The 13,408-nt window shown below is 33.4% G+C and overlaps 1 protein-coding gene across 1 annotated transcript in view; it reads left to right on the top strand.

Annotated features, from left to right (window-relative positions):
* BMP2K (BMP2 inducible kinase) overlaps positions 1-13,408 on the top strand; it is a 143,773-nt gene that overhangs the window by 108,075 nt on the left and 22,290 nt on the right. Inside the window, exon 15 of the mRNA XM_025385283.1 lies at positions 6,613-6,723. Within this exon, the coding sequence (XP_025241068.1) occupies positions 6,613-6,723 (111 nt within the window). The remainder of the gene's footprint in view (positions 1-6,612; positions 6,724-13,408) is intronic.

Below are 13,408 nucleotides of genomic sequence, written 5' to 3'. Positions count from 1 at the left end.
ATCCTATAAAAATGTGTTATTCTAAGCTTCCTAGAATTTGTAATGACATCAAAGTAGTTTTATTTACTTAGCATAGGCAAGAGTGACATATGAATATGCCTATATGTATATAACTTCATAAAAATTGGGTTGAGTATGTAAAATTCTTAAGTAGCTATTTTTAAGAATAGCTTAAAACTTCATGATCAGATAATGTGTGAATTTTAAACTTCATGATCAGATAGCATTTGTAAATTGTGCATGTATCTGTGTGCACATGTGTATGCCAAAGAGAGTTCAGACTTTGCAGTATTAATTATAGAAAGATACTAAGTTCCAAAGGAAAGTGCAGGAGGAATTTTATGTGAAGGTTAGACTTGGAGCAACCTTAGCCATTTGGAAAAACACATAGATGGTCCATGAGCTACTGAAATTATTGTCACAAGTCTGATGCACTTAATTTGGCAGAAAACATAAATTTTGTTCCCTGGCAATGTTACTTAACTAGGTTGTAATCTCAGATAAGTCACTCAACTGCTGTCAGTCTCACTTTCGCATTTGTAAACTGGCGATAGTGATGCCTATTTCATAGGGTTGTCCAGATAATTAAATGATGCCTTTAAATCTGGGCACTCAATAAATAAATGCCACTTTCCCTTTTCTCACTTTCTGTATAAGCCTTTATGTCATGATTTAAGAGGTTTTTGACTTTTAGCCAGCATTTAAAAATTGTATTTAAATGATCAGTTTCTCAGTGGTGATGTAACCGTCAAATTAGAAGGGGCTTTGTGGGCAAACACATCAAAAGCAGAAGTGACAAATCATAGCAAGGAAGTTGATGGAAAAGTGTCTGTTTTTCTCTTAATAATTGATATTCACTGTTCAGTGACTATTTTGGGGTCAATGAACCCACCCTTTTAGGATTCAAAAAAGTGAAATGTCTTTAATAAAGAAGTTTGTAACTACTATAAAGTTGTGTATAAAATATAGTTTAGAAAGATTTCCTCTCAGAGTTTAACTTAACTGTAAAATTTAGTCATCTTTAGCACCTCTTTCAGAAGCAATAAGATACCTAATATTTGATCTATTTGATAGAGTTTATATTATATTGATGGGCAAAAGAACTCTTTCAGAACCTTAAGAGTTTATTAGAAGACTAATTGTGCAATGAAAATTGATAGTTGGTCATTATATTAAACTTTCTTAAAGTTTAATAACTTTTACTTTTTTGAATTCCAAAATAGTGGGTTCAATGACTCCACAAATTTGCCCATCAGTATAATATAAATCCTGTCATTTTCCAAAATGAATAAACTATTGATGTTGTTGAAATGCCGTGTAGGATATTTGTACCCTTTTCCTTGACACAGGTATTAACAATTTTCCAAAGTCTTTTCTAAAATAATTTATATTTGATTTATAAAACATTTTCCAGTGAGAAACTGAAAGCCTTTATATGGTCCTTAAAAGTAGAGGTATTGCCAGTATAATGATTATTCAGAATAATACTTTTCCATTTGGGGTTTTATTTTGAAAATGATTCATGGTTATTTGTTTAAAAGCAAAAAAAAAAAAAAAAAGGAAAATAATATGTTGGTTAGGAAATATTTTACGTGTATTATCCAGAAAGTAATTTTCAAATCATAATAGTATTTTGAGATATCAAAATTCTAAAATATTACTAATTGATAACGTTTTTTAGTGATCTTTAAGAAAACAGTAGATTCCATATACTAGGCAAAGGGATTTAATTTGTAAAATAAACTAGATTCTTCTTGCTTTCACCTTCACTATAAATGAATACCATTTATGGTTCAGAATTGTTTTACCTGTTCTTAATTTTAGTAAGAAGAAAACATTAAATCAAATTTAAGCATTAATAATAAAGCTTGTCTGAATGATATTTTTAAAAATTTAAGTTTGTATTTTTACTTTTTTGTACCAGAATATCCAGACTAGTATGTAAACTTTAGCAATTTGTCATAATATTTTAGTATCTTAATATTTAATATGACAATTTAACATTGACATAATATTTGATACATTAAACTAATTAGAACACAGATGCTTGCTTTGGGGAATTTATAAACTTATATTTGTGCAAATAGTTGTGTACCTGTTAATTAAAACTATTACTTCATGAAATATATTTCATTTATTGATGGTGGATTTTTTCTGCTTAAAATTGGATCAAAATAACTAAAAGGAAAAATAGAAGATACTAAAGATATTGTGATTGTTTTATAAATTCCACTCAATGTTGTTGTTTCATCTATGAAGCCACAGAATGATAATGGCTTATAAGCATCTGAATCTACAGTTTATTGTAAAATATTAACCCTCATCTTTTTTAGCAAATTCATAACTATTACTGTTCCTTCAGTGCAGAATAACAGAACTTTTCAAGTATATTAGACCAGTTTCAAGAGTATCACATGACGACTGTACTTTTAAACCTTATTCATTAACCTTTTAGCCTTTTACACCATTATCCATATAAGCAGCAGAATTAACTTTGTAGACTATTTTAATTTCGTGATGATATTATGGAATATACTTTGATTCTAAGATTTTAAAATCCTGTATTTTTGCTATCTGTATCAATTAAAATTCTTGAAAAGATACTGTCTTTATTCACTAACATAATTCTTTTGTGAAGGCAGGAGGTAAGTTTCTTATATTGGATAATCAAGCTTTGTTCTAATCTAAAGAAAACCAGTCATTTGAAAATGTAATTAAAAGCATTTTAGGGATGACTGTGTATTTACAAAGTAGTTCTACATAACCATTTCATTAGATTTTATTTATAGGTAATTAATAATTACAAAATTAATGTGTATATTTATTTTGTATTTTGTGTCCTGAGACCCACATTTTCAGGTGAACTTTAGAAACATAAATGATTTTTTAAAAATTCCATTGAAAAGTTGATTCTGCATTTTATGGAACAATAACATTCATTTTACAATGAATTTCTTCTGATTCCTATTTTGAAATAACTGGATAAATGAACTTTGCATAGAGCAGTATCTTCCATATTTTTACTTATAGGGACCCCATATAAAAATAAGTTCACCCCTACATGATAATGTGTATAGTTTTGTCATAATTTCACAGTACTGTTTATATCCTTACCATAAATTTACCACAGACTGATGGATGTAATATACCAGTGCATGAGAATTTAAAGAACCTTAGTGATAACTTCAGTTTTATAAGCTGGGACTTATTCGTATAGTAGTGGTTTAAATATGTCGAGAGGGCTGGGTGTGGTGGGTTCTCGCCTGTAATTCTACTACTTTGGAGGTTGATGTGGGAGGATTGCTTGAGGCCAGGAGTTCGAGACTAGCCTGGGCAATATAGACCTCGTGTCTACAAAAAATTAAAAAAATAAAATTAACCAAGTGTGGTGTGCCTGTAGTTGCGGCTACTCCAGAGGCTGAGCCTTGGAGGCAGAGGTTGCAGTGAGCCAAGATCATGCCACTGCATCACAGCCTGGGTGAAACAGCAATGCTCTGTCTCAAAAACAAACATGCGCTGAGAGGCCGGGTGTGGTGGCTCATGCCTGTAATCCAGCACTTTGGGAGGATTGCTTGAGTCCAGGAGTTTGAGACCAGCCTGGACAACATAGAGCTTATCTCTACAAAAAAATAAAAAATTAGCTGAACGTAGTGGCCTGTGCCTGTAGTGCCAGCAACTTGGGAGGCTGAGATTGGAGGATCGCTTGAACCTGAGAGATTGAGACCACAGTGAGCCATGATCATGCCACTGTACCCTAGCTTGGGTGAAAGAGTGAGACCCTGTCTCAAAACATAAAATAAAACAAAAATAAAAACAGAGAGTATGTAAAATTGCAGATTCCTAAGTTACTACTCAGATAACTTGATTCATTAGGTCTGTGGTAGGGTTCAGGTAACTACATTTTATACAGAAATCCTAGCAGTTATGACGCAGATGGTTGAGGTATAAAGTCTGTTTCTAATTCAGACTTAAATATTTATACTTTTGGTCTTAATTTTCAGGAATGAGGGCCCTTGGATATTGACATGCTGTCATCATCACTCTGAGTCAGTCTCTTCCATTTGTTCTTCCTCACCCCCTCTTTTCTCTGTCCTCAGTGCTTTATATACTGGAATTTGGGAAATGGAGAAGAGTGGGGGAGTCCAGGAGGATTCTGATACAAGGCATACTTACTGGTTTTACTGTTATTCCATAAATGCATTCAGGGCCTGAATAAATAAATAACCACATGTAATCTCACTCAGTGAATCTGAATCCTCTCCTTAAGGTTTGATTGCAGCCTCCCACCACAATAAGTTAGGGACCCTTCGTTATATAAATTATTCTTCAACCTTTTGCAGAAAGATGTTATGGGACTGGCTTCTCTTTAATAGGTGTTTTGACAACAAAATAATAAAAAAGTTTTTAGTAAAATGAGCATTTGTTACTGATTTCCTGCATTAAGTATATAGTTAATACCTTGAAAAATAATACCCAAAATAAATTTTCATTGTTAACCATTGCAGTGTTGGATTTGAATACAGCACTTAAGTTTAGGAAGTTTTGTTTGTTCATAAAACAATTGTCAGATGTATTTAGTAACTCAATATTAGTGCCTCCATAAAATGTTTGATAGTGTTTCAACAAAATTTTAAGTAAAAATTTAAACAATCCAAAGTTTCATATAGATACTGCAGAATTCATGTTAACTGTAAAGGCTGGTAATTGTACCTATTGTCATAAAGGTTTTGAAAGAATTAGTTGCCCATAGGAGTAGTTATATTTAGAATATTATAGACTCTAGGGCCTTGTTTATTCAAGAGTGTACTTCTTGGACAGCAGTATCAGTATCACTTGGGGGCTAGTTGAAGTGCGGAATGTCAGAATCCTCCCCAAACTCATTCCATCAGAGTCTACATTTTAACAAATCCCCAGGTAACTGAAATGTACATTCAATGTAAACAGCACTGTTAGAAGAGATGCTGCTTGAACTTGGGGCTTTTTGCTTCACTCCAAATTAAAAGTCATTTTTAGGGAATTCCAGTTCTACTTGGGTTCCGCTTCCCCTACACTGCAGTCCCTTTAAACTCAGTTGAAACCAGTACAGCTTACCATGGAGTTCTTGGAATATAGGTCAGTCTAAACATGATTTGGATTTCTTCAAATGGCTGTGGACCAAAGGTCTGCTGGTAGAAATGCTCGAAATATCTGGAAAGGAGGTAGAATGAGTCTCAAATAGAATTTTGATTGCCAAGAATCGGAGGCTAGAGAGACATCCTACAAAAATCAGGAAGTTCTCAACTAGTATGTGTCTACTATGTGGAGAGATTTTTGTTTGTTTTAGAGACAGGGTCTCTCTGTCATCCAGGCTGGAATGCAGTGGTACAATTTTGGCTCACTGCAGCCTCAATTTTTAGTAGTATTTTTGTATTTTTAAAGTAATGTGTTTGTTATTGACTGTTATAGAATATTGTGAAGTTAACATTCTGTAAAGATCGGGAGAGATCCAAATTTCATTACATGCTTGGTGAAAAAAAATCAAAAGACCATCTCTCTGTGTTGCTCAGGCTGGTTTCAAGAAATCCTTCTGCCTTGGTCTCCCAGATTATAGGTGTGAGCCCACATCCCTGACCTATATGGAGAGTTTAAGAGCAGGGAAAAGATAATCATTACTAGGGAGTCAGGATATATCAACTCAAACACACTGGGCCTCCAGCTCTTTCTCTTCCTGATTGTTCTTTCCTAGGTATTCACTCCCTTGCTTCCTTCAAGTCTTTTCTTACCTAGTGACTATTAGAATCACTCTACTACTAAAACCTCTACCCATTCCCTGAATTCCTGTTACCCTGCACTACATTTTTCTCTATAGCTTTTAACACACCATATACATTCTTATTATGTCTATTGCCTATTATTTGTTTTTCCACACCAGCATATAATCTGCATAAGGTCAGGGGTCTTTGTTTTGTTTGACATTACATGCCAGTTGTCTAGAATAGTGCCTGGCACATTGGCACATAGTAGATACTCAAATTTACTTGTTGGGTGAATCAATGAACTCTGTTTTTATGTAAGTCTTTGTGAGTGTGGGGGGGGGGCATGTGTGTTTGTGTGTGTGTGTGTGTGAGAGAGAGAGAGAGAGAATGGTTTGATAATACAAAGTAGTATGAAAAATGAACAAAAAAGTAAAATATAGTGAATTTTTATTGCTATTGAGAAGTAAGATTTACCTACTTTATGGATGAATGACCATTTGCAAGATTTTTTCTAAATTTCTTTTTGGAGACAGTCTGTTAAATATGTCTCTTTTTATTTAGCTGGGTTTGAGTTCAGGCCCAATTTCTTAAAGCTGAGGACAAGTAGTATTTAAATGAACCAGAGTAAGTTTATTATTAGGTTAATTGTATTTAGTGAAACCTATCATGGATTATATTGTTAAACTTGCTTTTGCAGCAACAAATACGTATTAAATTCAGGACTACTCCCTAATACTTAAAATGATAGATTCTGAACCTAATATTTTTCAAAAAGGCTGGTGCTTTAATTTTCACTTTTATTTATGTTGTATATCACTTTTTAATTTAAAGATCATTTTTATTTCATTTTTTATTTCATTTCATCTTATTTTTGCAGATAGGCTCGAGGAGAGAGCATCCTCAGATAAGAATGTAGACTCACTTTCTGCTCCACATAACCATCCTCCAGAAGATCCTTTTGGTTCTGTTCCTTTCATTTCTCATTCAGGCAAGTTACACATGTAACATCATCACTATCGCAAATAAAACACACAAGAACAACAGCAAAATCTTATAAAGTGGAAGTAAGACTCTGATATTAGCTACAGAAAGTAGAAAATATTTTAACCTTTAGCTATCCTACTCTTCTTAATGATGTTCTTTGCATTGAGTTATTATTCAGTTGTATCTTTGCCAACATAGAAAAATGCCGATTTATGTAATAGAAACATAACTGCTTCTTTTCATCTTCATTATTGGATACTATTGAAAAAAATATTTAAAGATATTTTTATACTTGGCTTTTGCTTAAAAATTTGATATTTTCCTAGTTTGTACATGCTCTCTTGTAGATGCATTTTAAAAGTCTTAATAATTTTGTATTTGTCACAATCACTTTGTTTTAGCTACTCTTTTCTTCTTATATCCCTGCTTTTGATTCAATCCAGAATTTAAATATTGATGTTTTTCACAGTTAAAAGTTTTCAGTAATAATTTCAAATTACCCAGTTAACACTTGGAAGATACTAGGATGGAACAGGATCGTGCATTGGCATAAATGAATTTTCATGTATGTATGGTTATAGTGGAAAAAAGGGTTTTAATCTGGGCACAGGGAAATATGTTAGAAGAAATAATGCTTTATTAGAAGGTAAAAGTTTAATATATTCATGGTAACTGTCAGCCATGTTCTTCAGTTCTGTTCCTTTTATTTCTCACTTAGGCAAGTTACATATGTAACACCATTTAAAAACTACAGGAATAACAACAAAAGAAAACTTACAAATGTAAAGCCAAAATAAGAATTGAATGTTTAGGATTTCTGCTGAGTACATTGAACAACTTTTCAACATTCAGACTTGTTTGATTATCTAGAATATACAGGATAGTAAACAAGATTGTTTTTCATTGCTTTCATACTCCATATTTTTCTCTTTGACATGTATTAAAAACAGTTCCTATTCTTGCTATTTTCTGCTTGCTGCTTTCAAGTTTTCTTTTTCATAAATGACATAATTAACTGGGGAACATAGCTTACTGTGTCTGTTTACTTATTCTGCATAAGTGTGTTCCCTTATACCCCCAATACCCTGGGTCATGGACTTATTACTTTTTAAAATTATAACAACTCAAAATAGTCTTTGTAAGTTCTCAAGAACATAGTATTCAGTGACTTGAGATACTGATCTATGTGTGGCAGAAAGCAGTTTCAGTACTAGCTGTTTTACATCCTCTGGAAGGAATTACATTATCCTTTTCAGGTTTGCATGGACCTATACAACTACTTCTTGCTCTTTAATAGTATCTGAGAGAACCCTGGGGAAATGAATAGTAGAGTTAGGAGAACTGAAGTAAGTGTCAATGATTGGTCTTTTCTCTGGACACCCTTATTTTGAGTTGGCTTAAAGATTTTGTACTTCGCAACATGTTCACAGATTTAAGCTTGATTGCTGCTATTTTGTTTAACTATTTACTATGGGTATTTATATTAGATTTTACGCTTATTGAGGGTGGGAAATATGAATTGTCTATCTTTGAATCCTGCCCAGTATCCAACCCAGTAGGTACCTAATACAAACATTGGATGTACAAACAAAGTTACGACTATCTGTAAAAATTCATATTCCTTAGATTTAGGACCTTAAAAAATGCCCATTAATATAAATGCTACCTTTTAAAGAAATCTTTTTAAACAGTGTGAACGTAAACATTGGAATGATTTGGTTACGAAAAAATTTAAGTATATAGACTGGAATAAAGGAGAGTATGGTCATAGGAGAAATGCATCTCTAGAGAAAGAAGAAAAAGTGATCACCTTGCAAAATTAGCACTGTTAATTTAATATATATCAGATCTAAAATATATAATTAAGTTAAAAAAATCTAATATGTTGCTACTTATCATAAAGCTTTGAAATACTTTGTCACGTATAATTTTTAGGTAAAGTATTTGGGGGCATTCATGTTTCTTTAATAGCAGAATAATTGAACCTACTGAAACAAAAATTAACCTCCCTATAAGCTTTAGGAAAAAGTTGGAAAGAGGAGTTCTATCCAGTGAAAATATTCATTCTACTCGCGTTGTGAGACTGAAAAAGCATCTGGAGATTTCCAGGACTAGTACTCAAGAAAGGCAAAAAACTACTCCCAGGAATATGTGTATATATACAACACAGAATGATAAGTGTATGCGATAAACCATCTTATTTGAATTTTAGAGTTGACAATTACCAAACAATTTAATTTTTAGTAAACCATATGAATGCTACTTGAGAATAAAATGAATTTAATTATGCTGCAGAATGCTTACAGGAACTTAGTTAAGTTTTAAGTCTAATGCTAATGTGCATGTAAGAAGAACCACTGTCCTGAATCTAGTGTTCCTTACACTGGTTTTATTAGGAATCGTCCTCTTTTTATTTTAAAAGAAAAAGTTTTTGTGAAAACTTTTAATCTCATCTTTGATACTGTAATAGATTAGTTTATACTTTTTTTCTGCAGTTCATCATAATCTTACAAAGTAATTTGTAAATTGAAACTTTATTAAAGTATATATATAGTTTAAAAAGTCAGATTTAACAAGGTTTAAAAGAAAAAAAAAATCACTTCCCTCCCTGCTCCCTCCCAGTCCCCTTCTTCTACTTAAACTCCTTAGAAGTAATTTTTCACTTCTGGCATTTTAATATATCACGCTAATTATGCTATTTCTTACCTCTGCACTTTTAAAAACAGTATCTGTGAACTTTCTGTTATGGAAAATGAGATTTTTTTGTTTTGATTTAGATATTTTATAGTTTGTCCACCTCACACATACACAACCATGCGCTCGCGCGCACACACAAACACACACACGTGTCCTTTCCTTACATCCTTCCAGCATGTTTTTGACACAGTTTTTGGTTGAATCAGTGTTCAGTGTCTACATTTTTTTAATATGTAAATATTTGTCACCACTGAGGCTTACTATCCCATGATCACATTTCCTGTCCTTGTTTTTCCTGGAGTTAATTACTGTGTTTATAATTACTGTGTTTTTTGTTTGCTTAGTTTTTTATGTATCCTATCATTGATTAATCTCCGTTTAGAAGTGTAAATTTCCTCCCAGTTTAAGGTGGCTATCATTTTCATTCTTCATTACATCTCTCATAGAGCTTTGCAATCAGAATTGGTTGCTTTCTGGAGCTGCCACACACTTATAATTCTAGTATTTTCCCCACCAATCTTTATGGAAATTCCTGGATCTCTTCTCGTCCTTTTTCTTGGTTTGTTAGTAAAGCAACTCCTCTAGTTGTTGCTAGAGAAAATATGCACGAGAGGAAGTTTAAGCTTTGCTGCCTAGGCTGGGTGTGGTGGCTCATGCCTGTAATCCCAGCATTTTGGGAGGCTGAAGTGGGAGGATTGCTTGCTTGAGGCCAAGAGTTTAAGACCAGTCTGTGTGACATAGTAAGACCCTGTCTCTACAAAAATAAATAAAAAATAAACTTTGCTGCCTAAAAGTTTGTATTTTCCCTAAACTGATACCTGATTGATAATTTGGCAGGGCAAATAATTTTAGGTTAGATATGATTTTCTCTGTGAGTTTTAAGAGGCACTCCTTCAAAGTATTGTAACTTCTTATATTTCTGTTGAGAAATCTGATATTACTGTCTTTTCGGATCTTTTATGTGTGAACTGTGGTGGGTTTCTTCTTCCTCTTTTTCTTATTCCTGCTCCTCCTCCTCTTCCTCCTTTCTCACCCCACCATGAACATTTTTAGCATGTGTATTAGCTTGTTTTGAATATTCAAGATGTTGTACCTTTTATTCACTGTGCTGGGTACCTTGCGGGCCTTATTCAGTCTGGAAACTTATATTTTCTTGCTTTATATGTTTTGGTAATTTTCTTTCTTCTTCTTTCTGTACGTTCTTCTTTTAAAATCAGTCCTCTTACTTACAAAAGGATATTGTGCCTTTTGGATTGAACCTCTAATTTAAATTTTGTTCCCCTCTGTTTTCTAGCTCTTCGTCTTTTATATTTGCATCTTAGAAATTTCCTTGGCTTTATATTGCAGACATTATTTCTAATTGCAAATAACATATTATTGGATGCAACGTATTTTAATTTGTCTGAGGATACTTTGGGTTTGCACATTTTCCACACGTTTTCTTCTCTTTTCTTTCTCTTTCACTCTAAGAGTTTCAGCAAATTATCGTAAATTATTTTCTTCCCAGAGAAGGTAGCCTTAAACTGAGACCTGAAGGATGTAAAGAAGTTTGCTTATTAGATACAGTGTTTCCCAGGCTTGAGAAATCCTTTAGTTTGATACAGATTACTGAGTCTAAAATGTGATGGAGAAGTGGGGGAGGATGAGACTAGTGGGAAATGCCAAACCAACCTTGAATTTCTTGGAAACACCCTGGTTGACCACGATTTCTTTTATAAAAAATATATTGCTGTTTTCAATCTTTAAAAGGATTTTTTATTCATGAAGGATATTGAACTTTCGTTTTCTTTTTTAGACTTTTGTTTCAGAGTTATGTTGGTCTCATAAAATGAGTTGAGAAATGTTACCTCAACTTTCTGTAAGAGTTAGTGTATGATGTGTATTTTTTTCCTAAATATTTAGAATTCACCTGTGAAGCAAACTGGGCTTCAATTTACCTTTGTGAAAAGGTTTTTAATTACATATTTAATATCTTTAATAGTTATAGGGCCGTTTAGATGTTCAGTTTTCTTACATTGTAAATTTTGAAATTTATATTTTTAAAGAAATTTGTACATTTCATCTGAGATACTGGGTTTTATTGACATGAAGTTTTTAATAATGTTCCAGTATAATCATTTCAAAATGTGGAGGATCTATTTTGATATTCCTTTTTTTATACCTAATAGTAATAATTTGTGTTTTCCCCTTTTTATTAAACTTGCTAAGGCATTAATCTCTTTAAAGAACCAACTTTTGACTTTATCTGGTCTTTATTTATTGACATATGCTAAAATTTTTATGTTTTATTTTAAGAGATATTACAGTGAATATTTTGCAATAAAGAGAGGCACACACAGTGTTTTGTTTTTTGTTTCCCAGTGCATACAAAAGTTACATTTATGCTGTACTGTAGTCTGTTAAGTATGCAATAATATTATGTCTAAAAAGTGTATATACCATAATTTAAAAATAACTTATTGATAAAAAATGCTAACGATCATCTGAACCTTCAGCTGGTTGTAATCTTTTTGCTGGTGGCGGGTCTTGCCTCAGTATTGAAGGCTGCTGACAGATTAGGGTGGTGGTTGCTGAAAGAAGGGGTGGCTATGGTAACTTCTTAAAATAAGACAATGATTTAAGTTTGCCAAGTCAATGGACTCTTCCTTTCATGAAAGACTTCTCTGTGCATGCAGTGCTGTTTGATATCAGTTTTTATGCACAGTAGAACTTCTTCCAAAATTGGAGTTAGTTCCCTCAAACCATATCAAACCATACCATTGCTTTATGAATTATGTTTATGTAATATTCTAAATTCTTTGAGTCATTTCAGCAGTGTTCACAGCATCTTCACCAGGAACAGATTCCATCTGAAGAAACCACTTCTTTGCTCAAGGATAAGCAACTCCTCATCTGTTCCAGTTTGATTACGAGACTGCAACAATGTAGTCACATTTTTAGTTTCCATTTCTAGTTCTCTTGCTCTTTCCATGACAAAATTCAGTGAAATCTTAAACCCTTCAGAGTCATCCATGAGGGTTGCAGTCAACTTCCAGAGTCCTGTTAATGTTGATATTTTGACCTGTTCTCATGAATCACAAATATTTTTAATGAAATCTAGAATGGTGAATTCTTTTCAGGTTTTCAGTTTTACTTTGCACAGATTCATGAGAGGATTCACTATCTATGACAGTTATAACCTTATGAAATGTATTTCTTAAATAATAAGACTTATCAAAATGGGTCCTGCTTTGTCTTCCACGCTGGAATGCAGTGGCATGATCATAACTCATTGTGGCCTCGAACTCCTGGGCCCCAGTGATCCTCCCGCCTCAGCCTCCAATGTAGCTGGGACTATAGGCATGTACTAAGACACCTGCGAAATTCTTTAACGTTTTCCTTAGTGTTCAGGTCTCACTATGTTGCCCAGGTTGGTCTTGAACTCCTGGCCTCAAGCAGTCCTCTCACCTCAGCCTCCAGAGTAGCTGGGATTATAGGTGTGAGCCACCACGTCCAGCTAATAAGACTTGAAAGCCACAATTACTCCTTGAACCATGGGCTGCAGATTGGATGTTATTTTAGCAGGCATGAAAACAACAGTAATCTTCTGTACTTCTCCATCAGAGCTCTTGGGTGACAGGTGCATTGTCAATGAGCAGGAATATTTTGAAAGGAATCTTTTTTTCTGAGTGGGTTTTTTTGAGTGGGTTTCAGATATTTAGTAAACTATGCTGGAGACAGATGTGATGTCATCCAGGCTTTGTTGTTTCATTTATAGAGCACAAACAGAGTAGTTTTAGCATAGTTCTTAAGGGCCTAGGAGTTTTAGAATGGCAAGTAAGCATTGGTTTCAGCTTAAAGTCACCAATTGCACTAGCTCCTAACAAGAGAGTCAGTATGTCCTTTGAATCTTTGAAGCCAGACATTGACTTACTTTAGCTCTGAAAGTCCTGGATGGCTTCTTCCAATAGAAGGCTGTTTTGCCTTTATTGAAAATCTGTTGTTTAGTGTAG

This window comes from Theropithecus gelada, chromosome 5 (assembly GCF_003255815.1).
Source record: "Theropithecus gelada isolate Dixy chromosome 5, Tgel_1.0, whole genome shotgun sequence".
NCBI lineage: Eukaryota > Metazoa > Chordata > Mammalia > Primates > Cercopithecidae > Theropithecus > Theropithecus gelada.
The sequence above is the reverse complement of the archived record's forward strand: the minus strand, read 5'-3'. Positions and strand labels throughout refer to the sequence as shown.